The sequence below is a fragment of the Lemur catta genome, chromosome 18, assembly GCF_020740605.2.
Source record: "Lemur catta isolate mLemCat1 chromosome 18, mLemCat1.pri, whole genome shotgun sequence".
Classification (NCBI taxonomy): domain Eukaryota; kingdom Metazoa; phylum Chordata; class Mammalia; order Primates; family Lemuridae; genus Lemur; species Lemur catta.
In genome coordinates, this window is record NC_059145.1 from 36,831,669 (window position 1) to 36,847,734 (window position 16,066).

Here is a 16,066-nt window from a genome sequence, read left to right on the forward strand (position 1 = left end):
CTGGAAGTGGCATTTACCAATTCTAAACTTTAGTGCTGGCTTTGGCAGCACATACGATTAACATGGTCCCAGCACACGGATGACATGCAAGTTCATGGTATATTCTGAACCTTAGAATAATGAGCTGCTTCTGCATGGTAAAAATATCAGCATTTTTAATCCAGAGGAACTATAGACTATAGAATTACCTCTTTTTGATCCTTCTACGAGCAGTGGGGCTTGTTTAAACTTTAAAGAATAACTCACCACAGTTTTGGTTGTGGCTTGTTAGTTTTTAATGAACTGGGTCCCTTGTCTATTTCTGTTTTATTGGAATAGCCATTGTTTGGCCCTGAGATAAAAATAGCTTTGGACACTAAATTTAGGATATCTCATTATTATCTACTGGTGCCTGTGAGACAACAATTGCTCGTGAGCATTCACCAAGGGAAGTTTACAAAATTACCACCAGAGACATAGTACAAATATAGTAAAGCCATGAAGCCTTTCTCTTTGTCATTTTGCATCTGAAGTGATAGCAACAAGGCTACTCCACTTCCAGATGATCCCTTTTCAGAGTGCGGCTCTCTCAGATGGAAATGTCCTCTCTCTGCCAACGCTAGTGACTCCACTTAGAACCAGGTACTGGTGGTCTGTGAGGGCACAGCAAGGCTGTGCTTCCAGCATTCACAAATGTCATTTAACTGTGCACTTCCACAGCCTCATCCCTTGTGTCCCTCCTAGCATATTACTTAGTGCTGAGCCTGATTCCAATGCCATTCCTGCTGGAATTAAACACAGGCTTCAGTTGTACAAGAAAGATACTCCAGTTGTAAGAGAAAGAAAGTACTTTGAAAATAGAGGTGTATTCTGACTATAGGTTTTACCTAGGGAAATACTAGAATTTTATGCAGGATTCAAATCATTTCTAAGCCATGAGTAATTGATGTACATCTGACAAGTTGTACTAGCATTGTACTTGAAGTACCTAGAAACAAAAGAATTTTCTATTTGAATCCTATTTTGGGTGCTTAGGATTCCTAGCCACAGAGACTCAAGTCAAGGACAGAGGTACATAGGTTTGCATTATAAATGGCATCATTTCTAATCAAACAGTACTTTTTCAGTCATCTCAACCCAGAGCCTCTAATTGTGCCATTGCATTCTGAATTATAGGTGTGATGAACCAAGGAGTAGCCCCTATGGTAGGGACTCCAGCACCAGGTGGAAGTCCATATGGACAACAGGTGAGCCTCCCAGTTTGATTTTCTGGGACTTGACAGCATTTTACTCATCTTCCTTCTCAGAACATGTGCAGAGTAACTTTTTGCCTTACCATGTGGTCCCATGCTCTTTCAGGTGGGAGTTTTGGGGCCTCCAGGACAGCAGGCACCACCTCCATATCCTGGCCCACATCCAGCCGGCCCCCCTGTCATACAGCAGCCAACAACACCCATGTTTGTGGCTCCCCCACCAAAGACCCAGCGACTTCTCCACTCAGAGGCCTACCTGAAATACATTGAAGGACTCAGTGCTGAATCCACCAGCATTAGCAAGTGGGATCAGACGCTGGCAGGTAAGGAGAGTCTTTCTAAATGAGCCTTTGTGAAATACATACTTCCTCAAAGGCCTCTTGCTGCTATTGGCAGATTGTATTGTATAATAAACATCTCTTTTTCCTATACAATTAAATAAATCATATATTTCATAGAATAGTTTGGAGTTTCTTTGCATGTTAACATCACACACTGAAAATGGATTTTTTGGCAAATTTCAATGGTAAGTTTGTCGTAAACATCACTGCCATCTTTTTCGGTATATTCTGAATTTTTTTCAATTATTTTTCAGTCATTTGGGTATTAGTATAGATGCATTTGAGTAAACTAAAAATTATTTCATCTCAATTTAATAAAAAGAAAAATGTGAGAAAGCATGTTTCTATTAACCTATCAAGTAATTTAGTTCAACAGACTTAATGTATTTTCAGTACATACTGAAGTAACATGCCTAGTTTCTGTAGAAAAATTAGTAAGTTTCTACTTGTTCTTCATTTCTAAACAAAATTTGATCACTTTATTTCTTGTGAGTAGTAGGTATGTTTTCCCTTTCTTCATGTTTACATTTTTAGACATTTTTTTTAATACTGAAGTAATTATTAAATATCAAGGGTGCTTATAAAAAATATTAATGATCAGGCCAGGCATGGTGGCTCATACCTATAATCCTAGCACTTTGGGAGGCAGGAGGATTGCTTGAGGCCAGGAGTTTGAGACCAGCCTTGGCAATATAGCAAGATCCCATCTCTACAAAAAAACAGAAAAATTAGCCAGTCATGGTGCTATGCACCTGTAGTCCTAGCCACTCAGGAGGCTGAGGCAGGAGGATTGCTTGAGCCTACTAAGACTTTGAGGTTATAGTGAACTATGATAATGCCACTGCACTGTCAGGCAACAGAGTGAGACCCTGTCTCAAAAAAAAAAAAAATTTGGCCGAGGGCAGTGGCTCACCCCTATAATCCTAGTGCTCTACGAGGCCAAAGCAGGAGGATCACTTGAGGTCTGGAATTCGAGACCAGCCTGAACAAGAGCAATACCCCATCTCCACCAAAAATAGAAAAAATTAGCCAGGCATAGTGGTAAGCACCTGTAGTCCCAGCTACTCAGGAGCTAAGGCAGAAGGATCACTTGAGCCCAGGAATTTGAGGTTGCTGTGAGCTGTGGTGACACCACTGCACTCTGCCCAGGGTAACAGAGTGAGACTCTGTCTCAAAAAAGAAAAAAAAATTATTATATTTTTAATGCCTAATAAAATGATATAAAAATTTGTTTGGAAATATTCTGTAGTTAAAATCCATAATATTTAATGAATATTAAATGCTTTATGACTTCATAAGTCTGTCAGACCTTAGAACTAAGGGAAATTTTTTCACCTTAAAATTCCAATTTCCGGGCCAGATGCAGTGACTCATGCCTGTAATCCCAGCACTTTGGGAGGCCAGGGTGGGAGGATCGCTTGAGGCCAGGAGTTTGAGACCAGCCTGAGCAACATAGCAAGACCCCGTCCCTACAAAAAATAATTTAAAAAATTAGCCGGGCATTGTAGCACACACCTTAGTCCCAGCTATTCAGGAGGCTGAGGTGAGAGGATTGCTTGAGCCCAGGAATTTGAGGTTCCAATGACTTATGATCATGCTACCACTGCACTAGCCTAGGTGCCAGAGGAAGACCCTGTCTCAAAAAAAAAAAAAAATTCCAATTTCTGTTTCTCTGTCTGCACTTTAATTTTCAGCTCGAAGACGTGACGTCCATTTGTCAAAAGAACAGGAGAGCCGCCTACCCTCTCATTGGCTAAAAAGTAAAGGGGCCCACACTACTATGGCAGATGCCCTCTGGCGCCTTCGGGATTTGATGCTCCGAGATACCCTCAACATTCGCCAAGCATACAACCTAGAAAACATTTAATCACATCATTGTTTCTTTTATAGAAGCATAAAGAGTTGTGGAACAGTAGCCATTTTAGTTACTGGGGGTGGGGGGAAGGAACACAGGATGATAATTTTTATTGCATTTTACTGTACATCACAAGGCCATTTTTATATAAGGACACTTTTAATAAGCTATTTCAATTTGTTTTTGTTATATTAAGTTGACTTTATCAAATACACAAAGATTTTTTTGCATATGTTTCCTTCGTTTAAAACCAGTTTCATAATTGGTTATATATGTGGACTTGGAGTTTTATCTTTTTACTTGTTGCCATGGAACTGAAACCATCAAAGGTTTTGTCTTGGCTTGGGGTTTTTGTGTTTTGTTTTTTTGTTTTGGGGGTTTTTGTTTTTATAAAAGAACAAACAAAATGAAAAAAAAAACACACACACACACACAAAAAAGAGTTTACAGATTAGTTTAAGTTGATAATGAAATGTGAAGTTGGTCCTAGTTTACATCAGACAGGGAGTGTACTTGTGTTTGTTTCATGTGCCTGAATATCTTAAGCCACTTTCCACAAAAGCTGATTCTTACAGGTGAAGTGAAGTGCTTTTTTTGAAAAGTGGTTATTTAGGTTATCGATGTTTGACAGACATGGCACATTTGCTCTGTTAACGCAGAGGCTCACTACAGAAATCTGTAATCAGTGCTGTGCATCTGTCTGCAGCTAGTGTACCTCCTGGACACTAAGAGGGAAAAAGCATTTTTTTCTTGTGTTGAGTTAGACATCTTTGCTGTCAGTGATTTTTGCAGAACATGTGTACAACCACCTTGAATTGTATTTAGTCCTAAAGGTAAGTTTAAGGGTACTTTTGATCTGTTCATAATGAATTCACAATTTATGCCTATACATGTTAGATGATATAAAGTTTTAAATCTGTTTCATTGGAAAACATTGAAGTTCATCTTTAAGAAAGCATTAAGGTGTGTATGGAGCTGATTTATTTTTAAACATAATACCTGACCTAACATAGGGAAGGGAGTGTGTAACTAGATGTGAGCTGCATCATAAGCATAATTGTGAAAGGGTAGATTGCCTGCATATGCAAATGTTTTAGTATTCTTTATTTTTTCATTATCAGATGTGACATTTTTTTTTTCTTCTAAGTTTTAGGGTTGTAATTCTCAATCAGAAATTCAATACTTTCTAAAATATTTTTTAAATTTAGCTTGTGCTTTTGAATTATAGGAGAAGGGAAACCATAATTTAAGAATATGCTCACCAAAAAGACCATTACAGATCCCAAACACTTGGGTTTGGTGACCCTTTCTTTCTTATATGACCCTAAAGTCAACATTTGGAGGCAGTGTATGATGTTCACACAGTAGGAAGCAACAAACATGGAACATTATTTCATTTGACAGTATGTTTTTGAAAACTGCTTTACTGTAACAGGTAGTTGCCGTGCTGGTGGAGCTTCCACTGCTGTTTGTGAATTGAGAGTGACTCTCAGAAGATACTTTTTTCCTTTTAATCTGCTATGAATCAGTGCCCAGATGTTTAATTACTGTACTTACTAAATCATGAGGGCAAAAGAGTATAAAATGGAAGAAGGTCTCTTATAGCTAGATACTTTAAATACAGGAGGCCCTTGTAACTTAATTGCCTTTAGTCAACCACTGGATCTCAATTTTCATCAAGTATTTTAAATAGTTTTGAATTTTAAAAAATGTATTGCAGTAGTGTGTCAGTATCTTATTGTTAAACTGAATCAGATGAATCTTCAGTTCCTGGTTATCTGGGCCATCAAATCATCATGGACTGTGTAATGCAATCAGATTATTTTGTTCCTAGACATCCTTGAATTACACCAAAGAACCTGAAATTTAGTTTTGGTTAAATTATTTATTTATTTCATGCATTCTTTTTATCTCCCTTTTTAAGGTCTGGATGAGACTTCTTTGGGGAGCCTCTAAAAACTCCTCACTGTGGGCCAAGTGGGGTATTAGAAGCCAGTGCACTTCTCCTCCAGGCTCCTTCCCAGTGCCTAGAGGTGCTGCAGGGACCATAGATCCAGCCAGCGGCTTCCCGAAAGCAGTGCAGAGCTGGCGCAGGGTGCCACTAGGCAGGCCCTAATTAAGTTTAAAAAAAAAAAAAAAAGCCTATGTATTTATTTTAGAATCATGTCTCTGTATATTAACTTGGAAAATATCAGTTAATATTTAGGATATAAGATTTGAGGCCAGCCATCTTCAAAATAAGAAAAGCCAAAAAAAAAAAAAAAAGTCCTGACTGAAGAAAGTACAAGTAAACTATACATCTTTTTTTCATGAGTTTTAGGAACTACAGTAATGTGGCTTAGAAAGTATAATGGCCTAAATGTTCTCAAAATGTAAGTTCCTGTGGAGAATTCTGTTTATATGGGGGGAAAACCTATAGGTTTAAAATAGTGTGTTTGTCAGCCAACTGATTTTAAAAGGCCTTTGTTTTTTTTAACCCACCCTTCCCTTCCTATGAGGAAGAATTGAGGGGGGACACTTATTTGTGTAAAATCCCCAAATTGGTGTTGATGACTTTTCAGCTTGGAGGTTTTCAGACCTGATTAAAACTTGGTTTATTCTAATTTCTGTATCATATCATCATCTGAGGTTTAAGTGGTAACTAGTCTTATAACATGTATGTATCATATGTTTGTTCATCTAAAGCTTTTTAATCCAAATAAAAATGGAGTTTGCAAAGTGATTTGGATTAACCAGATTTGGTTGTTCTGTTAAAATTGTGTCAGATGTTAATTGCAAATAGATTTAACTCCTGCAAGCTCTGATTTCATGCTGACAAGGATATGGCTGCCAATTTAAAAGAAGCAAGCTCCTCAGGTAGAGATGAAACTCAGCGTCCAGACCTCTGGTTCAGGGCTCAGGCTGCATTAACAGAGATGCCAAATGTAGTCAGACTGCAGCCTGACATGTCCTACACCACACTGCTCAGGCTGGCAGTCAGAGAATTCCCAACATGTCCTCAGGATGGGCAGAAATGCAGGTTGAAGTTAAAATTGAAGAGAGCATTGCATTACTGAGGGCAGATGGTGAGGAAAGCATGTCCTCTATCGTAAAGCAGTATCACCCACTTCAAATAGCTTGTCTGTGGCCAGAAGATACAGATGTGTTTTTAACATGTTCATAAGTTCTTAAAACATAACCACACTTTCAATAGAAAGTGTTGGTAAAATCAACCAACTGTTTTCCTCTAACATCACTTTGCAAATCCCTGTGGCTCTGTTCTCCTGAAAGTTTAAGACTGTACTGCCATCTATGCTCATGAGCATAGTTTGAACGATCATTGATATATAAACATCCCAGCTGAACACTATGAGCAAACAAACACTGCTAAGTATTACTCTGTTCCTTTTTAGTTTGGAAGTATGCTAGGTCAGCTGAATGAAAGTTCACAACCAAACAAATTAATAGACTGTTCCTTTCCCTGTTTGGGGTATTTTGTGGTATTTATGTCTTGTGGATTGCACATAAATGTGACAAGAAACTGCAAATTTAATGCACCTGTGAAGATTGAGCACTGATACTCCTTTACAAGGAAAGAAGTTGCTTCGGAAAACACCATGGTCCGAGTGTGTGTGTGCACACACGACATTTTTTTTTTCTTTTGAGACAGGTCAACTCTGTTGCCCAGGCTGGAGTGCAGTGGTCCAGTCATACTCACTGCAACCTCCAACTCCTGGGCTCAAGCAATCCTCCTGCCTCAGCCTCCCAAAGTGCTGGGATTAAAGTCATGAGCCACTGCACCTGGCCCAAGTATATTTTTTAAAGTGCAGTAACTCAGTGTGAGAAGTTCAGACATACACACAAAAGAGAGATTAAGTATAACATCAGAGATTTAGGTAAGACTTCCAAAATACAACTGCTAGATGGACAAAAATAACCCTCATTTATCATTGATTATGTGCCTGGCTTAGGTACTTTCTCTGTAAATTCAGATGATAAAGTGATGCTCCAAGGCTCATGTTCTTTCCCCAGCATCACAGTAGAGTTCTAGCAATAAATGTCAATTAGGTTTTCATCAAAAATCTGGAATAAGTGCTGTAGTTTTAAATTTTTGCCTTATAGTGTTACACTAGGTGGCACTGTGATTCTGTAATCAGCATGTAAGAGCATCGCAGTTCTTTTCACTTTAAAAGCTTGCACTAGCCGGTGCGGTGGCTCATGCCTGTAATCCTAGCACTATGGGAGGCCAAGGCAGGAGGATTGCTCAAGATCAGGAGTTTGAGACCAGCCTGAGCAAGAGCAAGACCCCGTCTCTACTAAAAATAGAAATGATCTAGACAGCTAAAAATATATATATAAAAAAAAAAATTAGCCAGGCATGGTGGCGCATGTCTGTAGTCCCAGCTACTCGGGAGGCTGAGGCAGAAGGATTGTTTAAGCCCAGGAGTTTGAGGTTGCTGTGAGCTTGACGCCACAGCACTCTAGCCAGGGCAATAGAGCGAGACTCTGTCTCAAAAAAAAAAAAAAAAAAAAAAGCTTGCACCTTGATTAACAAAGATGAATTCTTACTCATAGCATCCAAACTAATGTACTCTGAAAATATGTCTTCCATTGAATACAATAATTGCTAGTCTATTTGCCTTAAAGTCAGAAGTCCTTAATTTTCAAAAGTTTGGTGTCCTTCAATAAATCAACACTCTAATGGAAAGAAAAAGAAATGAAGAGGAAAACCCTAGGGAAAGCTAATACAAACCTCAGGCTAATGGTTCTCTCTGGGGTAGAGGCAGAGGGATGGGCCAGGGAATCAACCCACAGCAGACACAGAAGTTGACTAATGGTTTTATTAGTGTTTACTGTTATTCTTTGTAAAAGGTGTGTATGTGTGTTATGTATTCTCTTTATGTATGAAATATTAAACTTCTAAATTTAGAAGCGGTGAGTGGGCAAGGGGGGACATGTGGAATATGGCCATATAATTGAGAGAATCATACTGCAGTTTATTATGCAGCAGTCTAACCACTAAAAATGCCTGTAAAATTAGGTTCACCACAAACTCTGGGTGACACAGCTGAGCATGAGAATACAATGAGCCCCATTCCTCTCCCTGGTGGTATTGGTCATTACTGGCCTTCACATTCAAGCCATCTCCCAGCTATGACTCTGGGCTTGCTGTAAGTAGTTCTTTAATGAGATCTGAGCAGTTAATGATTCTTTACTGAATTGGTTCTAACATAAATGGACTAAAATTGGAAAAAAAATCTCTAGAAAAATTTAGGAGGAAACGTGTTTGTGGCAGAGATCATTAACTTGAGGATATCTTACAGCCTTAAGCATCAGCTTTATTCTTGTGCAATAGTTAGAAACTTTTTTTTTTAACACAGAGTCTCACTCTGTTGCCCCAGGTAGTGTACACTGGCATCATAGTAGCTCACTGCAACCTTAGACTCCTGGGCTCAAGCAATCCTTCTGCCTCAGCCTCCCACATAGCTGGGACTACAGGTGTGCATCACGACACTCGGCTCATTTTTCTATTTTGAGTAGAGATGGGGAGTTGCTCTTGCTCAGGCTGGTCTTGCACTCCTGAGCTCAAGTAATCCTCCCACCTCAGCCTCCCAGAATGTTAGGATTACAGGCATGAGCCACGAAACTATTTTGAAACTTAGTCTTCTACAGTATGTAGATATTTTGTTTGAAACAATGTTGGATATGATTATCCAACCATGGGAAGACATCTTTGGTTTTTTTTTTTTTTTTTTTACAAGGCAGACCCAAACTTACACTGAGTCAAACTGCCAAATTTCTCAATAGACTGAGCCTCTGATTTAGCTCAAGTCTGTGGTTGCTTTACACTGTGTAGCTTCACTTTCTTATGGAAGGAGCAATTGTCTTTATCATTAGTGGCTGGATGAAAGAACAGCATCTTCATCACAGAGAGGTGTGAAGCCTGTTGCCCATAGTCCTCATGGAGGTCCAGCCCTTGTATGTTAGTGGAGCCAGGCAAGGGAGGGGCTTATTTCTGTTTACAACAATATTAGCATGAGTAATGTGTAGTCAGTCAGGAATTTCTACTCTCCTAGAAAAAAAGATTATAATCTGGTAGCTGGCAGAGATGTAATCTGCATAATTATCCTGGTTTAAATGATCTTGTAATGGAGAATGTGTCCGTGATTTAATGTGAATTCTGCAAAAAAGTAAATAAGGTTATCATTAGTTGCCTAAAAACAAAGGGCTTCACAAACAATACAAACTGCACTGAAAAGCATCCTGCTTGATCCTCTGAATTGTTTAAGAAATATTTCATGGACTAGATTCACTGGGTAAGTGTTTCAGGGGGAAATAATTTTCCCACAAGTTCTGCCCAGCAATTAGTTGGGAAGTATTCCAGCAGAGATTGCAAAACTATAAAAATTCTTTATAAAGACAGTTCTTAGAATACTGTAAAGCTGCTAAAGGACAAGCTGTGTAAGAATAAGAGATCTGAAAAGTACATTTTCACAGGTGTTGAAACCAATAGTGAAAATTCATATTCACTTTATTGACTGCTGAAGCTCAGTCTCTCATTCATCTTCCAGCCTTCTCTGATATTGTCTTTCTGAGGCTTTTCTACGGTAGACATCATCTGTATCAAACAAAAAGTTTGCTTAGATTTTTTAAAAACTGAGGAATTTAAAATACACAGATCTGAATAATTCAACCAATAGTCTAGATCTGTCACCTATTTCTGAATCTCATTGTTTAACTCAATACCAAATAATACCAAAATAAGCTTAAATTTAAAACAGAACTTGAGTTAAATGAGGACTGTGTAAATGGAGTTCTAGACTTAAATAGCAAACATTGGATCATGTCCTAGCATGCCTCTTAGCAATGTTTTATGACTTCCCTCACGTGTCCCCCCCCCCCCCCCCCGCCCCCCAGTTTCTATTCTGTGTTCTGAAATCATCCTGCTTAACTAAAACCTGGCCCGGCCCCTCAAAGGCACTTCTTGCCCCTGCTCTCTGCTACTCCATCTCCTACACCCAAAAACCTTCAGGTGGGGAGGGGAGGTCAATTTCCATGTTCTCAGCTGTTGCTTTTCCAGACTGATTCTCTACCCTCAAAGAATCCTCTTCCTTTGTGGCATATGCCATTTGACTTTCACCACCACCTCTGCACTGGCATCTGCTCCCCCATCATGCCTCTTCAGTGGCTGAAAGCGAAGGCCTCTAGTTTAGGCTCCTTGCCCCTGACCTGTGCCTTCCTCCCAGATACCACTGCTACCATGGGGGTGAAGCACCAGCTCCCTTCACCTCTGGCTTCTCCAGTCACTTGCAGTGCTCCTATGAAGGAAATCTGCTCAGACCACAACTTCCACTAACCCTTCTAGCCCTCCTATCCTTGGATCCCACCAACTTCTTCGCCAGCCCCTTGGCCCCTGTCTCCCCAGCAGTCCCCCCCCCGCCCCCTTCTCTCTTCCTGCCAAACCAGCTGGCATTCCTTCACACTCTTGTTAATATCTTGACAACTTGACACATCTTCAAAACCCCAACCACAGATTAATCCACTTACTCCCTTCTCCAGGCCTCACCCTACTTGCTATGCACTGCAGGGCCAAATAATGCCTCTAATTGGGTCCACTGCGATGCCCCAACAGTCCTGTTTCCTCAGAAGACCCTTCTTCACCCACTCTCAAATGGCCTTGAAGTCTTCACAGAGAAAAATCATCAGTAAAAAACTCTTTCAGGCCGGGCGCGGTGGCTCACGCCTGTAATCCTAGCTCTGGGAGGCCGAGGCGGGTGGATCGCTCGAGGTCAGGAGTTCGAGACCAGCCTGAGCAAGAGTGAGACCCCGTCTCTACCAAAAATAGAAAGAAATTATCTGGCCAACTAAAAATATATATACAAAAAAATTAGCCGGGCATGGTGGCTCATGCCTGTAGTCCCAGCTACTCGGGAGGCTGAGGCAGTAGGATCGCTTAAGCCCAGGAGTCTGAGGTTGCTGTGAGCTAGGCTGATGCCACGGCACTCACTCTAGCCTGGGCAACAAAGTGAGACTCTGTCTCAAAAAAAAAAAAAAAACTCTTTCAGCTAACTTCCAAGGGCTACTTCTGCCATCCAGCTCTGATCCCATCCTCTCCCACAATCTCAAGGGTCAAGTGTCTCCAGCTTCCCTCCACCCCTTCCTTCCTGATCATCATTTGCACATCCTCCAGTCTCTCCAGGGGGAGGGGTTACCTCCCCTTCACTGAGTCAAACTTCTTTAACCTCCTGTCTTCTGTCATAACCTTCCTGGTTTCCCTCTCTGCCTCTGGCCATTCTCAATCATCCTTAAAATATTGGGGTATGACTCTGTGACTTTCATCACAATTTGCTTGTGAATGGTCCACATATCCACATTTCTGGCCCAGATATGCCTCCTGGGCTTTCATATCTGTATAACCACCTCCACCTCAGCACATCCCAAATGGAGCCCAGGATCACTCTGCCTGTGTTCTGCACCTTCAGGAAAGTATCACCCGTTTCAACTGTTCTACCAGAAGCCTCCACTCATCTCCTGAGTCTCCTCCATCACCAAGCCCTGTCAGTACTACCTCTGGGGTGTTTCTAATGCCACCCACCCCTTGGCATCCCTTCTGCCCCCAACCCAGATCAGGCCACTATCTCAAATCTCGACAGCCACATAGCCTAAGTGTTCTGCCAATCTGCTCTCCACAAAGAGACATGGAGCCATTCTCCACAGTGTTAATCCACTGCTTAAAACCCCTCAATCCTTGTGATCCATTCTTGGTTCTTCAGTCCCTTTGCAGCCCTGCCCAGGCACCCTTTTAGCCACTTCACCCCCTCACTGTTCATCTGCTTCAATCCCTCACACACACAGCATGCTCTCACACAAGGCCCATGTCTAGTTTTACCACTGCCCTGAAGATGCTTTCAACTCCGCAAACCTTCCCCTCATCTGGCTGACACCTAATCAATATTCAGGTCCTACTTTACTTAGTAACCGCTTCAGGAAGCCTTCCCTGCACCTTCTAGTCCAGTTGAGGTGCCCACCCAAGACTCCTATGCACCTCCCACTTCCTCATAGCACTGATCATGCTTAATGGTAACTCTCATCTGAGAGCTCTTCTGGAGTGAGGAACCCTGTGCCTTATTCATTATATCCTCTCAGGGATGCTCATTAAATATCGATGAACGGATGAACACGAGGACTAAATATCTTTAGGAATAACTAATGTAACATTTTTTTTTAAAGTGAGGGTTGGCAATTCACAAGTGATACAGTGTTTCAGGAGAGGGGCAAAAAAAGGGGGGCCTAAAGGGGTTGGGGCAAGTCTTTATGAAAGAAGACCTGGCTTGCCCAGAGTTAGTGCTCAGCAAAGCAATGCGAGGCATTCTTTTCACAGTGCTGAGCCAAAGACCTGGCGCCAGTGACTGCCCTGTAACGACAGCGGTAATTAGCCAAGCTAGGCAGATCAGCTCTCTCCAGCGTTTAGACGGTAGAGTCCAGAGGGGACTAGCCAGTGCACAGCAGTTTCCATGAATCCTCAGGCTCCACCTCCTCCTACGTTGGCTGTGAGCAAGTCTGTTTCTTAGGCCCAAACAATGTCACTGGCAGGGGTGACGGGCAGGCTTGGGAGGACTGAAGGTACGTGCCCTCTCCTCAAAGTGCAGGGAAGGTCGCAATGCTGGACGCCAACGCCCGGCTTAGAGGAGAGAGGAAGCGATTGCCAAGCGAAAGGAATCGCACTTGCCGTTCTGAGAAGAATAAAAGCAGCTCAGCTCTCTGAATGGAATGACTGGTCTGCAATATAAGAATACCCCCCAGGAAAAAGGAATCCCTGCCGCTTCGTGCATTCCTGAAAAGAAACGAAGGCTGCTGTACCCTCACTTACAGAAGGTCTCCTGGCCCACGCGCACTTTAATCATGATCCACTCCATCAATCCTCCCAGGACAAAAAAGAAGGGCAGGAACCTGTAGATGCCGAATTGCTGCTTCCCGGGCACCCGTTGCAGAATCCGCCTCACCTGAGCCCTGGAGAACATGCTCGACTGAGGTCGTGGAGAGAGGTATGGCGGAACCGGCGCCACCGGAGCGCCAGGACCCAGCCTAGGCCGCCGCGCCAGTCCTCGCCGCGCACAGACGCCCAGACGCTGAGCGACTGCCGCCTGGTGAGAGAGAGCCGGGTCCGCCAATCGGGGTGCAGCGGGGCGTGCGGATCCGCCAATCAGAGTACTGCGGGGCGCGCGTGCTCCGTGAGGCCGAGCCGAGCCACAGGCAGCTGGCGCAGGCGCCTCGGCGCTGGAGGCGGAGCAGCCCAAAGGGGCGGGGCCGTCCACGTGGCGTCGGCCCCGCCCCGGCCCCGGCCTCCCGGGTGCGGGACGGGGCTCGGAGTTGGCAGCCGCGCGCCCTAAGCTGCCGTCGCCATCTTTTTTCTTAATACCCTGGTAGAAGTGAGACCCTCTTTGATGGAGTAATCCTGTACTACACCACACTCTAAAATGCAATTATTTAAGGCCTTGCGTTTATTTCGGGCACGTGATTAGACTTATAAAATAACAGAATTTGATATGCATTATGGAAAGCTGAATTTTATCATCACAACAAAAGTCTAAGTAAGCGCCTTGCGACAAACAACCCTAAAATTAATAGAAGCTATCATCTATTCACAATAATCGCAGAAAAGCATGATGGTCAAAGAGCTTGGGGGTGGCCGGGGGTGCTGGCTCACGCCTGTAATCCTAGCATTCTTAGGAGGCCAAGGCGGGAGGATCACTTAAGTCAGGAGTTGGAGACCAGCCTGAGAAAGAGTGAGACCCGGTCTCTACTAAAAATAGAAAAAATTAGCCAGGCGTGGTGGCGAGGCCTTTAGTCCCAGCTACTTGGGAGGCTGAGGCAGGAGAATCACTTGAGCCCAGGAGTTTGAGGTTGCTGTGAGGTAGGCTGATGCCATAGCACTCTACCCAGGACAACAGAGCGAGACTCTGTCTTCATTAATACATAAATAAATAAGAACGTGGGCTTTTGTCAAACCACATCCCTGCTCCACAGGTACTACCTTAGCCTGTCTCCATTCCTAGAGGGTAAAATGTGGAACTTTCTCTACAGTATTATGATAATAATAATGATTTGCTGAGCCCTGGCTCTTCATATGTACTCCCTTAACTGAGAAGTTAAGAGATTAAGCCAGCTAGAAGCAGAGCTCTAACTCCAGAGCGTCCACTCATCATTATATCCTCTCATGCTGCCTCACTGTGCTTGCTGAAGATATCTATAAGGGACTGTCACCCCATTACGTAGGGCTAAAATAACAACTGGAGGAACAGCTTTAGAACGGAAACAACTATTAGACAATATTAAGAAAATCAAATGAAAGCTTAGAACCAATGAGGGGATTTGGTGATAGGGATCCAAAATATACAAAAACAGACTGGAAGAGAGAAAAAGAACACGAGCAGGGCCCCAAAAAGGGTCATAGGGCCGGCAGTGAACACACACACACACACACACACACACACACACACAGCTTTTCTCTTGGTGGTTCTGAGGGCGGCACAACACAGGGTGTCCACTTGCCTGGAGGAAGTTCAATGAGGCCAGGTCCCCAGAGCCCGCCTGGCTCACTGGAGTCCTCAGGGGCGCCACTACCCATGGGCCCACCCTTTGGCCTCGATCCTCACCAGTGCCTGGCTCAGTGTCTGACACATTGCACATCTTCAGCCAGAGTTCAGTGGAGCTTCAAACACACCTGCACCCTTAAATCCGGCGAGGCTGCCTCAGGCAATTGTATTCCCACTTGGCCAGCTGCCCACCCACAGGGCCCAGGGTGCTGGGTCAGCCTCCTCCGGGCCCAGTGCACAGCTTGGTGCGTGTGCAGGCTCTGAAAACAGTTCTGAGTAGCAATGTGGCGGGGGGACAGAGGTTCCAAGACGAAAAGACGAATTTCCTTGGAAAGTCTAGCGACAAAGCTAAAAGAGACCGCAGCATCTTAAGAGGGGCCTGCGCCTGGAAGCCAGGAGCTGGGCAGGTCATGCGGCCATTTGCTGCGGTCAGAACCAAGCCGGCACAGTGACCCCTGGCCCACTGCTCTTCGTTAGAAGGGGTCACCTGGAGGTACCGGGAGAAGCAGCTGCACAGTGGACGTTGGCTGCCCTGCAAGTCCTGTGGTCTCACCCAGTGTGGGACTGGCACCAGTGAGAGCGTGGGTAGGGCTCTTTATTCGCTAAATAGATGAACTGAAGCGGCCCGGGCTCTGGTCAGCGGGCAGTCAGGGGCTAGAGGCGGGGGACAGGGTCCCGCGAAAGGAGGACCCGGGCCCTTCGGGAGGGGAGCGGAGGATCTGGGGCCAGGAGGACCCGGGGGCTGGGGTGGACCGCCGCGCTCCGGCCCCCTCCTCTCGGCGCCTTGGCAGTGCAGCTGAGTCTGAAGCCCTCCGACTTCCGACAGGAGACTGAGCCGCCATCGCAGCCGTGACGACCGAAGGGGGGCGCAGAGTCCTTTGCCGCCCCGCTGGAGACTGGGGGGAGGGGACCTGGGAATCCGCCCCGCCTGCCCGGCCGGGACCTCCCGCCCCCCGGGCCGAGCGGCGCTCCCATTGGCCTGCCGGGCTCCGCGCGCCGCTCCCATTGGCCGGCCGCCGTGAGCTGCACGCGGCCACCGTGGCGGGCGCGCAGTCGGAGGGC

At 44.2% G+C, this 16,066-nt stretch overlaps 2 protein-coding genes across 18 annotated transcripts in view; one reads left to right on the top strand and one right to left on the bottom strand.

The window, feature by feature from the left end:
- The window catches only part of PBRM1 (polybromo 1), a 120,342-nt gene extending 114,192 nt beyond the window's left edge, over window positions 1-6,150 (top strand). For all 16 annotated transcript variants that reach the window (XM_045530028.1, XM_045530029.1, XM_045530020.1 and 13 more), the window contains 3 exons: window positions 1,156-1,226; window positions 1,339-1,555; window positions 3,268-6,150. In XM_045530028.1, the coding sequence (XP_045385984.1) occupies window positions 1,156-1,226; window positions 1,339-1,555; window positions 3,268-3,440 (461 nt within the window). In that variant the 3' untranslated portion in view covers window positions 3,441-6,150. The remainder of the gene's footprint in view (window positions 1-1,155; window positions 1,227-1,338; window positions 1,556-3,267) is intronic.
- Window positions 6,151-8,977: 2,827 nt separating this feature from the next.
- On the bottom strand, window positions 8,978-13,556 carry SMIM4 (small integral membrane protein 4). 2 transcript variants are annotated; one of them, XM_045530037.1, is made up of 3 exons: window positions 13,279-13,545; window positions 9,939-10,026; window positions 8,978-9,588 (listed from the first exon to the last, which is right to left on the bottom strand). In XM_045530037.1, the coding sequence occupies exons 1-2, from the start codon at window positions 13,427-13,429 to the stop codon at window positions 9,965-9,967; spliced, it is 213 nt and encodes a 70-aa protein (XP_045385993.1). In that variant the 5' UTR covers window positions 13,430-13,545; the 3' UTR covers window positions 8,978-9,588; window positions 9,939-9,964. The 2 variants fall into 2 exon arrangements, with proteins under 2 accessions (XP_045385993.1, XP_045385994.1); XM_045530038.1 differs by lacking the exon at window positions 8,978-9,588 and having other exon boundaries at window positions 9,922-10,026; window positions 13,279-13,556.
- Window positions 13,557-16,066: the final 2,510 nt, after the last annotated feature.

Excerpts from the sequence above, each read along its gene's own strand:
- SMIM4 (XM_045530037.1), bottom strand. The coding sequence starts at position 13,429 with ATGTTCTCCAGGGCTCAGGTGAGGCGGATTCTGCAACGGGTGCCCGGG. Across the intron at positions 10,027-13,278 it reads CGTGGGCCAGGAGACCTTCT|ATGATGTCTACCGTAGAAAA; the intron begins GTAAGTGAGGGT and ends TGTTTGATACAG.